Raw genomic sequence first — 15,507 nt, forward strand, 5'->3', positions numbered from 1 at the left:
TTTTTTGAAAAATTCATACATTGACAGTGCAGTTGGTGGCACTGTAGCAAAATCCCTCTGGAGGGAGCCCACTTGGCACCTACGTGCAAATTTATTTAAATATAAAAGGTTATTCATTTTTTTTACCGTTGGAATTGATTGTTCGACGGCCGCGATGACGCTGTTCAGAACGTCCGGCGCCTTTTCCCTGCTGCACTTGATCATTTGCGCCGCCATATCACACTCGTCCATTCCAGCTTTTTTTCGTGAAATTTAAATTTTTAATTCTTTAAAAAAAAATTATTCACTTGTGGAATTTTGGCAGTCGCCGACAGCGGCCATGTTTTTCTTCAACGAGTCCAGATCTCCTCCTGCTAATTTCTCTAAAATGGCCAGCACTTCGTTATCCTTGAATTTGCCATCAACCATCTTAACAGGAGCAAAATTAATATAATTTTTAATATTTAACTTTCAATCGTTCTTATACCAGTCCAGAATTTTCTCCAATACATTTGACGAAGCACTTAAAATATGAATAAAAATTTCATTCTAAATAATTGAAATTGGAGTTTTTATTAATGATTAATATTATTTCCAACGAAAATTAAAAAAGCAAAAACAATGTAATGGCTTCGCTGAAAGTGTTAAATTGAACTTAAATTATTTTCATATTTTAAATAAACTTACTTTGGTGCGCAAATCAGGTTTGGTGTTATTCAGTAAATTATCAATTTCGTCTGTTAATATTTTTTCTCTCTGAGGTTTTAAATGAAATTATATTTTAATTTTAATCAATACATTGGCTCATGTTGTAAATTGAGGCACATTCGTCTCTCACGGCACTGCCTCCGGAACTAGATTTAGAAGAATCCCGACTCTTTATTAAAAAGAAAAAAATTGAATATTGTAGATTTGACTGAGAGTTGATTCATGATGTATGAATTGAAAATTGCATTTCGGCTTTCCCTCCAAGAGTTTTTTTTTTTTGGTCGTTTGTTTTGGGGAAAAACAGGGAAAGAAAAAACAACTAAAAAATCTCTATAAATTCAAACTCCTTGAGAGGGATAAAATGAGTTTAAAATTAGTAAAATAACCTCGCAAATGTATCTGAATTTTCTCGCTTCATTGAAATCAAACAATTGTGCGTGGGTGGCGTTGATGGCCACGGCGACGGCGGTCTCGTTGGCGTCCGCGTTGTCCGGCTGTCCCGGAGCCCAAATCGCTTCATTTCGCAAAAGTCTCTTTGCCGCGCAAAAACCGAAACTCGCCTTGCAACCTTTGTCGCTACCCGAGGTCCAGAAATAATCCGGCATCGACTTGTTATCTGTAAAAATTGTTCAACATTTTAGGAAGCTTTTTAATTTCAAAAATGATTATGATTAATACTTTTTATGGCTTGGATGACTGATTGGTACTTGTAATCGTACTCTAGACTCAACAAAGACATTCCAATTGCACAACAAGCCCTCCTGGCGCCAGAAAACTAAATAATTTGTGTAAAAAATCAAATTTTTCTTAAGTATCAAGAAAAAAAATGAGTTTAATAGTCATGGTAGACTATAAAAAAATTAAAGTTATTTTTAGCAAATTTTCAATAAAGATAATAAATAAGCATTTCAGAAGTAATTAGTAATTTTATTTTCACTAAGAAAAGTAGAAAAAAATTTAGATTTGTTAAAAAATCCCACCTCCACAGTTTTGTTTGGGAAGCTGAATAAATAGGACCTTCCGTTAAATTTAAACCACGTCCCAAGGTTATTTGGATCTGAAAATGAAGATGAATTGAAGGAGTAAATAAAAAATATTTAAAAACTTTTACCTTTGAGCATTAGAGTAGTGTTTGCATAAAGGGTGTAATAAGTTTGCTGAAATTTAAATTTAACTTTAATAAATAATTAAAGATTACCACGATTTTCACATTTTTGTCACAGGTGATGTTTGGACAAGTTGGAGATGAACAAGAAGGTGCCGGAGTTGGCGGACCCTTTTTGAACAAAAGGTAAAAAAGTCTGAATTTTACATTTTTATGAAACAAACCTGGCAGGCGAGCACTTGCGAGTCGGTGCACATTTTGTCCGAGATCTGGAAAGTTGCGTTCGATTTGCTCACGTTGAGGTGCAAACAGTTTTCGCTTCTGTTGACGTTGTTTGGTTCGCCGATTGCCCAAAGCAGTTGCGAATTGTTTGCCAACAACGAACCGTTTTTCTTGCACCACGAAAACTCGGTCGCATTCGTGCGCAAACCGGCCGTCCAGTAATTTGAGTTGAACTTCCAGTTTTGAACTGCGTTTTCAAGAAATTCAAATCATTTCAAATTCACTCATTATTTTTCCTACCCAATTTCTTGAAACATTCAATTTTTGTTGCGTTCTCAAAAGCAATCGGTTCCATTCCGATTTTGCTGCAACCAATCAAGTTTTCCCTCCACGTGACCTAAATATTTTTTAAATTTTAGAAAATAATTCTGATGGAATACAAACTATCGTTTTTCCAAATAAAAATGTTTTTCCGCAGGACTCGACCCAAAATCCTAGTTTATCAGAGTCTGAAATAAGTGAAATTTATAATTTTTGTTTTGAAATTAAAAAGTAAAACACCTTTCAACGTTCCTTCCGCATCAAAAGCGTTGACCTTATTTAAAACATTTTCATCTAAATATAAATCTTTATATTTCTTTTCAAGATATAAAGAATACGTCAATTTGATATGGTATGTCACAAGTGCCCAAAATGAGTTCCTAAATAAAAATTTAACTTCAGCGTGCGATGAAAAAAGTTTTGGCATTGAAGTTTTGCCTCTTTTGTTGGTGTTGATGTTGTAGTGGTGGTGGAAGTAATTGTTGTTGTGATTGTTGATGACGAGCTTGTTGGTGAAGCTGTGGTGCTTGCAGTGGTCGTCTCTTTTGAAGTTTCAATACTTTGAGTAGAAGATTCAGTAAGAGAAGCAGAAGTTGTTGATGTGAAATTCAAGGTAGTTGATGAGCTACTTTCCGAAATAGAAACTTCCATAGTTGAACTGAATTATATAAATTTCATTTTTTTTTATTAAATTCCATCTTTAAAATCATCATGCCTAGTTTCTGACAAAGGAGATGAATCTGAATATGTTCCTCCTGTGTCATTTAAAACCGTTTCGGTCACGTCTGATGAAATTAATTCTGTTGTAATGATTGATGTCACTGGCTATTGCAAATTTTGAAATTGATGCGTCAATTTTAATGTGATTTTTCAATTTAAATTATATAATTATGAAAGTGGAAACTTCCTTACTGTTGAGGCAACAGCAACACTACTTAGGTTTCGCACTAAATTAGTTGCACCTGTGCAAGTTTTACCACCACAGCACTTGATGACGGTTTTCCTTGATTGAATTTTTGATCGTCGAGAATCTGAAAGTTCATAAGACTTATATTATGTAAGCCACTGAGTGATTATTGATTTTTGTTGCTAGCCTTTTCTAAACGGAATTGCAGCTTGCAAGTGCGACTCACTGATGATCTTTCAATCAAAAAATTAAGTTTATAATTAATGCTAAACAAGTACTTGTGATACTTACAAAGAGAAGAGCAGCGAACAGAAAAAAATGGTAGCAAATTTGTAGCATTTTTGCTGTGTTAGTCAAAGTTCAATGTTCAACTGTTGAAATAAAAAGTAACTACCGCGGGAATACCAAAGTTGCTATTGAAAATGACTCTGCTTCCTTTCAAAAGCCCAATCTTTTTTCCAAACAATAGTGAAATTATTCACATCATGCCTGATGACGCCCATGTATTGACGCAATTAAGAAAGTAAAAAAGGAAATGCGTGTTGATTTTTTTGTGGAGCTCCAACGGATTCAACACGTTTCCATAGACTATAATTTCTTCCTAAATCACTTGATTATTCAAAGAGGATAGAACCGCTTCAGGGCAGCAAAATCATCAAAAAAAGCTAATAATAGTTTAGACCATAAGAATCAGTTTGATAGCCAAAAATTTCAGGACTTAATGTCCACATTCATGACGAAAAAAACCGATAAAATGAATATAATAATTGGTGGATCAAATTGGCCTGAGCCAGGCTAGACTTTTATGCTCTCGCTTCTATTCTTATATTTATGGTAGTTATTTTTCGATTCTAACAAATTGGTGAATTGAATTCAATAAAATTCAATTAATTTTTTATAATTCCATCATCCTTGGACTAAAACTTTTGCATTTTTGGTAATTACATTTTACTTTAATTGTTTTTAGACAAAATCACACACGAATTTGATAAGAATTCACATTTAATTTTTGATTGCGCAGGCGGCTTTATTTTCATGTGCACAGCGCGTACCACGTGGCCTTTGTCTGCGTGTAAGACAATCGGCTGTCACTGAACAAAACGGTGAAGGCTTCGTATGTGTTGTCGTAAGTGTAAATAATGGTGTAGCCCGCAGTGGAAAATGGCACTGACGAGGTGCACCATCGAATCGCAGTGCTGCCGATTTTACTCGCAGCCACCCAAGACCACTGCGCTGCGATTGGGGTGTCTGCAGATTTGTGTATTTTCAAAATTAGAATATATTAAGTTTCCCTATGTTTGTTTTACTTAGGGATTGAAGACATTTTAATTCGTCAACGCTCTCAATCGAACTGAGTTTTAAACCACGCACGCAACAAGCCTTGAATGCACCTTCAAAATTGATCTAAAAACACCAATTTTCATTTAAAAGTAATTAATTAAACTGAGCCTCCTGTGATTTGATAAAAAATTACGAAAATTTGTATTTACCGCCACGTTATATTGGAAGTATTTTTTCCCGCATAAAAAACGCACATAGCCATCACTCAAGGTGCTGTTTGCTGTGAATAATATTAAAAATTTAATTATTTTTTCAATTTCCTTATAACTTTGAATTTTTTACTTAAACTGTTGGCAAATTCCTGTTTTAAAGTTGCCTGAGTGTTTGAAGGAACCAGAGAGGAAAAATTAAGTCTTATGTAAATAAAATGCATACATTGACAGTGCAGTTTGTGGAACTGTAGCAAAAACCATCTGGAGGAAGTCCACTTGGCACCTACGAAATAAATTTACATATGTAGGTCATTCATTTTATTCACTTAAATTTTGTACCGCTGGAATTGATTGATCGACGGATGCGATGACGCTGTTCAAAACATCCGGTGCCTTTTCCTTGCTGCACTTGATCATTTGCGCCGCCATGTCACACTCGTCCATTCCAGCTTTTTGTTTTTATTAAAATTTGAATTTTATAATTTAATAAAAAAGTTTTACGAACTTGTGGAGTTTTGGCAGTCGCCGACAGCAGCCATGTTTTTCTTCAGCGAATCCAGATCTCCTCCAGCTAATTTCTCTAAAATTGACAGCACTTCGTTATCCTTGAATTTGCCATCCACCATCTTCATATGGGGACAAAAATCATAATTTTGTTATAACCAAACTACAAAAAAATTTTCTTACCAGTCCAGAGTTTTCTCCAATGCATTTGATGAAGCACTTAAAAAATTAAAACTCATTATTTTAATTATGAGAACTTTATATAAATTATAAAATTTATTAATTATTGCCTCTCTAAAACAAAATTCCTGTTCTAAATTGAAATTAACATAATTCCAATTTCATGACCACTCACTTTAGTGCGCAAATCAGGCTTGGTGTTGTTAAGCAAATTATCGATTTCGTCTATAGAAATTTTTATGAAAGGCAAAAGTTTTTGGACAATTTATAATTTATTTAAACCCATACACTGGCTCATGTTGTAAATCGAGGCACATTCGTCTCTCACGGCACTTCCTCCCGAACTTGATTGAGAAGAATCCCGGGCCTTTTATAATAAAATTTTATTTTTTTTCTTGCGAATTAGATAATTTTTTTTGCAACCTCGCAGATGTATCTGAATTTCGCCTCTTCATTGAAATCAAACAAGTGTGCGTGGGTGGCGTTGATGGCCACGGCGACGGCGGTCTCGTTGGCGTCCGCGTTGTCCGGCTGTCCCGGAGCCCAAATCGCTTCATTTCGCAAAAGTCTCTTTGCCGCGCAAAAACCGAAACTCGCCTTGCAACCTTTGTCGCTACCCGAGGTCCAGAAATAATCCGGCATCGACTTGTTATCTGTAAAAATTGTTCAACATTTTAGGAAGCTTTTTAATTTAAAAAAATGATTAATACTTTTTATTTTTTTCTTCTTATGCCGAAGTGGTGATTGTTAAGTCATTCTTCTTTCTAGCTATCCAATACAAGTGGGCTTCTTTTTCTATCCTGCTCCAATGGTCAGGTATCGCGTCTAGATCTTCTTTGAGTTTAGGGCACCTAAAGAGGTGCTCCTTGTCTTGCTTTTCTAATCTACAAAGTTTGCATGTTGCTGGCTCTTTTACGATGTTAAAACGATTTAGGTGGTGCTGCAGGACATCATGTCCAGTATTTAGTCTGAAGTTTGCTGTCGAGACTTTTCTGCTCCATTTTCTGTCTGGTCCTTTTTGGGCAGCATTCCACCAGGTTTTTTGACTAGATGTTGTGGCTGCTTTTTCCTTCCACACCTCGCTGACGCCACTTTTAACCATTATTTTGGTGTTTTTAAACGTCAGGCCCTCTGAAAGAGGAGGGCTTTTATTGGCGCCTAGCTTGGCAAGGTAGTCAGCCTTTTCATTTCCCAGAATGTTGCAGTGGCTGGGAATCCACTGTAAGGTGACTAGAAGATTTTTTCTTGATAGTGTTTCGATGGCCCTTTTGAATCGAAGAGAGATATTGCTGGTGTTGGAGAAGTTGGAGACGAAATTTATTGCAGATTGGCTGTCGCTGAGGATGACGATGTTGTTCTTCAAGCCAAGGGGTTTGTTGGACGCCACTTTTTCAGTAGCCAAAGTTATGGCCGCCGCCTCAGCCTCGAAGTGAGTGGCATTTGGGTCCAGCGGGTGAGACTCCTCGAAGAGAAGGCTGTAGATTCCGCAGCCTGCCTTCTTCTTGATGTTGTTACTCGACCCATCGGTGTAAATGTGAGTCCAATTGGACATGGGAAAGTGTTTCTGAATGTGTGAGAGTGCTTGTCTTTTCTTTATGTCCTGATGAGTGCCCTCGATTTTGGATAGTCCATCTATATGTAGACGAGGAGGCAGGACAGCAGAGAGGTCAACTTCCAGCAGTCTTTTTGCGCAGTTCTTGTCAAAGTCCGTCCGACTGATAAAATTGAGATCTGCACAATAGACTCCTTTCAGGTCAGTTACCTGCTGGATGAAAGAGACGTGCGCTTTGGTAGCTTTGGCAGGACATGTGCTCCAATACCTGTGATTTAATCGAATCAACTTTTCATGCAGGATTATGGCGCGCATGTCCCTCCTCTGTTGAAGTGGTTCGACCTTACACCAAGCCTCCATGGCTTCGATTGGCGTCGTCTTGATGGCGCCGGAACATATTCGGAGAGCTTGGTTCTGGATTTTACTGATCAGGGAGAAATCCTTTTCAGCGGCCGTAATGAAGATTTCTGTGCCGTATTCAAGCACAGGGCGGATGTAAGTTTTGTAGGTGAGTGTCAGAGTGGAAACTGAGGCTCCCCAGCTCACTCCTGCTGCTCTTTGCAGAAGTCTGAGACGTTTCTTTCCCTTCTCTGCTGCAGCTTCGAGATGATCTTTTCCCGTCAGGGTTTTATCTAGGAGTATTCCAAGGTACTTCAGAAGGGGCTCCTCCTGAATCCTTACTCCGTCCATCCTGAGGTCAAAAGGAAAATTAGCTCTAGATCTGGTGAAATAGCAGTAATGAGTTTTGCTGGGGTTTGGTCTGAAGTGATGTTTTGTTAGCCATGAGTGGGCAATTTTGAGGGCCAGATTCATCTTGAGCTCCATGACTGGTAGGTTGGTGCCAGTTATCCACAGGAGATAGTCGTCTGCATAGACTGCAAAGTTGAGGCTATACATTTTCCTGAGCAGTTTTGCAAGATTATTTGTAGCTAGAATAAAAAGCAGGGGGGCAAGAATTGTGCCTTGGGCAACTCCTGCTGTGGTCTTTTTTACTCCACTGCGAGCTCCATCAAACACCACTCGGATCTCCCTCTCCATGATAAAATTTTTAATCCATCTCGTGATGTTGTTTGGCACTCCTAGCCTTCTCAGTTGCTTAATTAGCAGACTTCTGTTTACGCTGTCAAACGCTCCAGTCAGGTCGATTGAGGTTGCTACCGTGCTCTCGTGTTTTCCAAATCCTTCTTTAACGCTTTGGCAGAAATAGGCAGCTTGGTCCATGGTGCTTTTATTCTTCTGATAGCTCGCTTGCTCAGGGACAATGATATTTTTCTCCTGGCAGAAACTCTCAAGCCTTGTGCAGACCATTCTTTCAGCTACTTTGGCTATGACACTGGTTAGTGCTACCGGGCGGTAACTGGAGGGTTTGCTTGGGTCTTTGTCCTTCTTGAGGATGGGTGCAATGTTAGCTGTCTTCCAGTTTTTTGGTATATCTGTGCTTGTCCAGGTATTATTAATGTGTACAAGCAGAGCAGCTTTTGCATTTGATCCCATGTGCTTGAGAAATTCAGGGTGAATGTTATCTTCACCTGGGGACTTGCCAGTGTCAAGTAGCTTGATCGCTAAGTCCAGTTCAGTTAGGCTAAAGGGTCTGTTGTACAAGTCAGTCTTGTTGCTGTAGTGTAAATTTTTTGGCCTTTTTGTTCTGCCCGATGAGGAGCAAGTGGACTTGAAGTAGTTGGCCAGAGCTTCAGCTTTTTCCTGAGGCGTCGTTTTTAGTGTGTCTTTGTACTGTAGAGGTGAGTTTGTCTTTTTGTCGGCGGCGGTTTTGCCACAGAGACTGGAGAAGAAGCGATGCGCTTTGACTGCATCTTCTCTGTAGTCCATTTTATTTAGGAAGTCTCTGAATTTTGCTGCCTTCGCCGCCGCAATCTCCTCTGTGAGTCGCTTTTGTGCTTCTTTAAGTAGTTCAGCATCTTCTGGGGAGTAAGTCTTGTCGGTCCTGTCTCGAAGATTATTCCTTTCATTGGCTAGGTTTTCCAGATTAGTATTCCAGAACGGTTTGAACTCCCTGGAGCTGCCTCTGGGGATTGATGATGTTGCAGCGTCATGCATGGCTTTCGCAAGTAGGGGTTCATCCTGGTTGACTTTTCCCGTCCACACCGTGTCCGAAATTTTCTCTTCCAGGGTTTTAGTGAACAGTTCCCAATCAGCTTTTTTGAAATTCCATCGCCTCTGATTTATTTTACGAGTCGTAGTAGCAGGAGAGTTTGAGGTGATTTTTATTATTCTGTGGCCGTGGCCTGAGGGGCAGATTAAGTTGTGTTGGCGGAGTTGATCTGCAAGGTTGATGTGCGCGATGACAAGGTCTGGTCTGGACGTGCGGGAACCATCCGAGGACAGAAACGTAGATGCATCATCGTCCTCAGGGTCCAGGATGGTGAGGGTGTTTGACAAGACAAATTCCTCTATGTGTCGTCCGACATTGCTTGTTGTAGTGTAACCCCAGTCTCTGTGGGGAGCGTTGAAGTCTCCTACAAAGAGGGAGTGCTTATCAAAATTGATATTGTTTAGAGCAGTTGGAATGTTATTTGGTGGGTTATAGAGCATATAAATCGTTGACTTGACATTTTCCTTCCATACTTCCAGAGAGGCAACTTCGATTTTGTCAGGGTCATTGTTTCTCATCTGATGTATCACAGTGAAGGTAGAGACCAGACTGCTCTTTACACCAACGACGAGGCCTGAGGCGACTTGCCTGCCTCTTTCGAGGATGTGAATCGTATATCCAGGAAGGTTTAGATCTTGTCTGTTTTGTGTGGTCTCTTCTGCTACTTTTCCCGCCTCTGAGACACAGAAGACATCAATTTTTTCTTGAAAAATAATTTTAGAGAGCTCAGCAAATTTTGTCTTGGAACATCCTCCTGCGTTCCAGTATAGAATTGATGGTTGGCCCTGAGAAGGGCCGGTTTGGGCAGGTTTGTGAGCCATTGTGGATCGCTAGTGGCGTGGTAGACAGCGTTGGTACTGGACGACTCCTTTGTCCAGCTCCAGGGGACACTTGACCGCAGTTGTTCGTACTGTATATAATCGGTCGGAAGTGCTGTCTCGTCCCCCGAAAAAAAAATACTTTTTATGGCTTGGATGACTGATTGGTACTTGTAATCGTACTCCAGACTTAACAAAGTCATTCCAATTTCACAGCAAACTCTCATCGCACCAGTAAACTAAATGAGTGTGAAATATGAATCCAATATTTTTCATTGTGAAATATTTTTTATTTAATACTTTTCAATTAAAAAAAGAATTTAGTTAGAAAATATGTAAGGAATTTTTTTGAAGTGTAAACAATAATTAATTTAATTAATTATTAATTAATTATTTATTCTTTAAATTTTGGGGGCTTTCCTTCTTTCTATCAAAGATAAGAAAGAAAACAAATGACACGAAAGTAGTGAACATTTGAAAAAAGGTTGCAATGGTTTGTTTTTTCTTTCTTTACAGTCATTTAAAATAACATGTGCTATAAATTGAAAGTAAAAAATTAAGTGGAAATGCAAAATAAGAGTAATTAAATTTTAAAAACAAAATGATATTTTACCCCTAAAGTTTTGTTAGGGAAACTGAATAAATAGGATCTTCCATTATATTTAAACCACGTCCCATGTATATTTGGATCTGAACAAATGTAAGGATTAAAATAAGAAAAATAAATATTTGAAACTTTCACCTTTCAGCATTTGCGAATTGCCGTAAAGGGTGTACAAAGCTTGCTGTGGTTTAAAAGGAAGTTTAATTTTCCTATAAAACTTGACACGATTTTCACATTTTTGTCGCAGGTGATGTTCGGACAAGTTGGAGATGAACAAGAAGGTGCCGGAGTCGGAGGACCCTATTTATAAAAAGGTAAAGAATTTATGATTTTGATTTATCTATCAACAAACCTGGCAGGCGAACACTTGCGAGTCGGTGCAAATTTTGTCCGAGATCTGGAAAGTTGCGTTCGATCTGCTCACGTTGAGGTGCAAACAGTTTTCGCTTTTGTTGACGTTGTTTGGTTCGCCGATTGCCCAAAGCAGTTGCGAATTGTTTGCCAACAACGAACCGTTTTTCTTGCACCACGAAAACTCGGTCGCATTCGTGCGCAAACCGGCCGTCCAGTAATTTGAGTTGAACTTCCAGTTTTGAACTGCGTTTTCAAGAAATTCAAATCATTTAAAATTCACTCATTATTTTTCCTACCCAATTTCTTGAAACATTCAATTTTTGTTGCGTTCTCAAAAGCAATCGGCTCCATTCCGATTTTGCTGCAACCAATCAAGTTTTCCCTCCACGTTACCTAATTATTTTTCAAATTTTAGAAAACAATTCTGATGGAATACAAACTATGGTTTTTCCAAATAAAAACGTTTTTCCGCAGGACTCGACCCAAAATCCAAGATTATCTGGCTCTGAAAAAAGTCAAGGTGACCCTCAAATGTTTTAAATTAAAATTTCAAACTACCTTTTAAGGTTCCGTCCGTATTAAAAGCGTTGACCTTTAAAACACATTTTTGCATAAAGTAAATCTTTATTTTCTTATTCAAGATAGAAATATTACGTCAATTTGATATGGTATGTCACAAGTGCCCAAAATGAGTTCCTAAGAATTAAATTTCAGCGTGATATATTTTGTATTGAAAAGTTTTGCCTCTTTTGTTGGAGGCTTAGTTGTTGTTGAAGTGGTGGTTGAAGTAATTGTTGAGGTGATTGTTGATGATGTACTTAATATTGATGATGTTGTGGCGCTGATAGTGCTCGTCTCTTTTGAGTTTCCACTACTTTGGGTAGAAGATTCCGCTAAAGAAGTGGTTGATGGGATTGGCGACGTAGTCGATTCAGAAATGGAAACTTCCGCAGTTGAGCTACTTTAAGAAAAAATTTGAATATTCGTTATGACTTTTATTAAAAATCATCTTGCCTAGTTTCTGACGAAGAAGGCAAACCTGAATTTGTTCCTCCTGTATCAATTAAAGCCGTTTCGGTCGCGTCACTTTCTGATACCATAACTTCTGTCGTAGTGGTAGATGTAACAGACTTTGGGAAAAACTTTCGTTTAGGAAAACTTATAATATTCATTTGGTTTTTAAATTCAAATTGAATTCATGAAAATTAAAACTCGATCCTTACTGGAAATAATCGAGTTGTTTCAACACTTTGATTCGCAATGGTTTGCACAAGGGTTGATACACCTAAGCATGTTGAACCACCGCAGCACTTGATGACGTTTCTCCTTGATTGGCTTTTTAACTCTGATATAATGTAAATTAAAAAAATTATTGATGTAAAATCAAAGTACTTATTGCCATTTGTAGTGATAATCCTTTTCTATGTGGAGTTGCAGCCTCGGATTGTGACTCACTGATGATCTGTTGATTGAAAAATTATAATTTGAATGTATCCCCAAAAGAAATTTATATTTTTTTCTACATAAAAAAGAGCAGTCAATAGAAAATAACGGTAGCGAATTTGTAGCATTTTCGTGCGTTGGTCGAAGCTCAAAGTTCAACTAATGAAATTTAAACAACTGCGGGAATACCAAAGTCGCGCCTGAAAATTATTCCTCTTCCTTTCAAAAACCCAATCTCCCGCTTTGCTAATAAACAACAGTTTGACATTAATGACGCCTGGGTCTTGACGCAAAAAAAGTTAATATGCATTCATGTTTTTGGAAAAAAATCTAAAAATAAATTAACACATTTATAGACTGTTTGTTTGAAGAAATTGATACTCCAGGAAAAGCCCAATCTGTTCATTCCACATTTAGACGATATAGTTCTTCCTAAATCACTTTAAAATTTCCGCTATATTCAGAATAAGGTTTAAATGTTGATAAAAATGGCGACCAATAAAAGGATGAAAAATACCAAATTCACTTCATAAAATAATTATTTGCCACAAAGTTAAGAGTTAACTTATTCAATAAGGTTTATGCAACCTGCAAATCGAACGTGCTTCGCAGGTTGCATTCTTTTTTTAAGCCTAGTTTTCATTTATTTTCTTTTCTATTTATTATTAATATCATAGTCTAGAGTTATACAAGCGTCAGTTCTTAGTGAATTCCCATTTTATGAAATTTACCATGAGTGGTTGTAATTGTTTCGGGAAAATATAATTATTTATGAAGATTACTGACCTTGTAAGCCAGTCATAATATTTTATCTACAATTAAATTAGAAAATACACTCCTTGGGTAAAAGGAAATAAACAAAGAGCAGTAATTTTTCTCTGTTTAATATAATAAAATCAATATGATTATTGTGAATCACAAGAAATTACATTAATCTTCAAAGCGTTCTACATTTAAAAAAATTCAATGCTCATTATATAAATACACAGTAAATGTATCACCAAAATATCATTCGCGCTCGTCTATCACAATACAGCTTAAGCAATTATTTTGTAAATCTGTACATGAATAATAATGTATCACTTATACAAAGCATTCACAGTGCGGTCTAAATTGTTTTGATGAAAAAAAATAGACTTAAATTAAAATGATCAAAGACCGACAAGTAGACAAGTATGGGCTTCAAAAAGCGTTTTAATTTATTAAAATATATGACTATACACAAGATTCATGTACATTTAATTAAAAAAAATAATGAGAATAAAATAATCAAACCTTATTTACTAAATATGAGCAATTCACGGGGGTTCTCCTTATGAAATACAAAAAGGCACACAATTAATTGTTGAATTTTCTTCTCTTGTTCAGACGTAGACCTCGCCTCTCTTGGTGTGGTTTGAGTTGTTGTTGCCGCTGGAGGTGGAGGAGACGCTCGACTTTCGGTCTGTGATTTCGCCGGACGGGTCGAGCTCCGTGATCCGGACGCCCTCCTTGAGGTCCGGTTCGCAGGACATGTTGGCGGGCAGGGAGGCCATCACGGCCAGCTGGGCGGGCGACAGGGTCAGGTGGTTCAGCTGGACGGGCAGGGACACGTTGTTGAAGACCGCCTTGGCCAGCTGCTGCGTGTTGACCCCCTTGGCCGAGGTCGCCACCACCACCGGCACGTCCTGCTCTTTGATCGGCAGAAGAACCTGAAGGTTGGAAACATTTACATTAATTTAAATGCTAAATTATTTTAAGGTTCAAAATATTTTCAATTTAATTACAAAACTTAAAATTTTAGCGTTTTTTATTACAATCTCAAATTGGCTCTAGGATTTAATGACAATTTATTTCATTTAATGATCATTTATTATTGAAAATTTATTTAAAATTAGTAAGGCGCTTTGAGAGAAGTTTCTCGAATAAATTTTGCTCAAAATCTGCAATTAAATTTTTTAAATTAAAAATAATGAAATGAATTTGTTGATAAAAAAGATAATAAAAGTCAGAAATCCACAGTAAATTAAAAATGGCATGAATCTGCGCAGAATTTACAATTTAAACCTCAAAATTTACCAAATTTTCATAATTGTATTAATTTACCTGGACAACTGCTGGCATTTCTGACGTTGGCGTGAATGGTCTGCTGGTAATGTTATTGTGGTCAACTTCTTGAGACGCCGATTCTTGAAGATAATCTTTGTCAAGAGGCGTGGGCGAGATTGGCGGCGAAATCGGCGGCGCCGTCGGGTAAATGCTGTTGCGGTGACCGTCGATCATTTCCCGAGTCACGTCCGGCGTCGGAATGCGCGGCCTGTTCTTCAGCGAGGGCGGAATCGCTGAACCGTTCAATTTGGTTGTTCCTGAAAATTACAAATTTAATTAAAATAAAGATCAGCTGTAATATGAATTAAAATTGAAATATACATTTTAATTTTTTTGTTATTAAATGAAAATATAAAATGTCTTAGATAAAATTTTTATCCCATTCCTGATCAAATTGCAAGACATTTTTTAATATTCCACTTTACTTATCCTCATTATTTTAACTTAAAAACTACAATTATTTTTAAAGAAAAAATTCAGGCAGTAATGTTATTTTGATTTTAGTTTAAACTTTAAATCAAATAAATAAGAAAAGCGTTAAAATTCCTTCTTTCTCTTCTCCACATGTCGGCTCGTTAATGAGCAAATTTGAATTCAAGAGTCGCGCGCGGTTTTGTTTATGCGAGAAAGCGTGTCTGTGCTCTGTCTAGCCAAAAGCGAGATTTCAGCCGCGTTTTTAGCCATTTTTCTTCGCAGAATTGGCACCGATTGTCCTGGGAAAAGTGAAATTAACTCGATTTATGTATGAAATTATATCGGAATTTTTAGTGCCAGCGATCGGTGGTGATTTTCAACGCGAATTCGCACGTAGGCGACGCGGCGTTGGGTGAATGAAAAGTCGCTTCTCTGCTCCACATTCAGGCCCTTTTCAACCAGCCACATAATGCAATGCGAAGGTTTGAAAAGTTTAAACACGCCCTGCTTGTTATTCGGCGCGACTGCCGCTTCCTGGTGTTGAAAGAAAACGACCGGCATGAATGAAAATTGTAGTTTTAAGAACTCGTACAACAGACTGACTGAAATAAATGAAGCTCAATTTAAATTCTCTAAAAAATACTGGCGTAATCTATCGATATTGGAAGTTTAAAATAACAAACTTTCCAAACTTTCAAAAAAAGA

General features: G+C 37.5%; 2 protein-coding genes across 7 annotated transcripts in view; one reads left to right on the forward strand and one right to left on the reverse strand.

Annotated features, from left to right (window-relative positions):
• Window positions 1–15,507, forward strand: part of LOC132194041 (sialate:O-sulfotransferase 1-like) — a 119,050-nt gene that overhangs the window by 54,136 nt on the left and 49,407 nt on the right. For 3 of the 6 annotated variants that reach the window (XM_059615089.1, XM_059615091.1, XM_059615094.1), the window contains one exon: window positions 10,751–10,817. The exons of the other annotated variants lie outside the window; for them this stretch is intronic. The gene's annotated coding sequence lies outside the window, so the exon portion shown is untranslated. The remainder of the gene's footprint in view (window positions 1–10,750; window positions 10,818–15,507) is intronic. 6 annotated transcript variants of the gene reach the window in all.
• Window positions 13,176–15,507, reverse strand: part of LOC132194039 (bestrophin-4) — a 32,593-nt gene continuing 30,261 nt past the window's right edge. The window contains exons 10-11 of the mRNA XM_059615085.1: window positions 14,386–14,645; window positions 13,176–13,991 (exon numbers count right to left, since the gene is read on the reverse strand). Coding sequence (XP_059471068.1) covers window positions 13,665–13,991; window positions 14,386–14,645 — 587 coding nt within the window. The 3' untranslated portion in view covers window positions 13,176–13,664. The remainder of the gene's footprint in view (window positions 13,992–14,385; window positions 14,646–15,507) is intronic.

Source organism: Neocloeon triangulifer, unplaced genomic scaffold (assembly GCF_031216515.1).
Source record: "Neocloeon triangulifer isolate White Clay Creek 2 clone unplaced genomic scaffold, ASM3121651v1 ptg000005l, whole genome shotgun sequence".
Lineage (NCBI taxonomy): Eukaryota > Metazoa > Arthropoda > Insecta > Ephemeroptera > Baetidae > Neocloeon > Neocloeon triangulifer.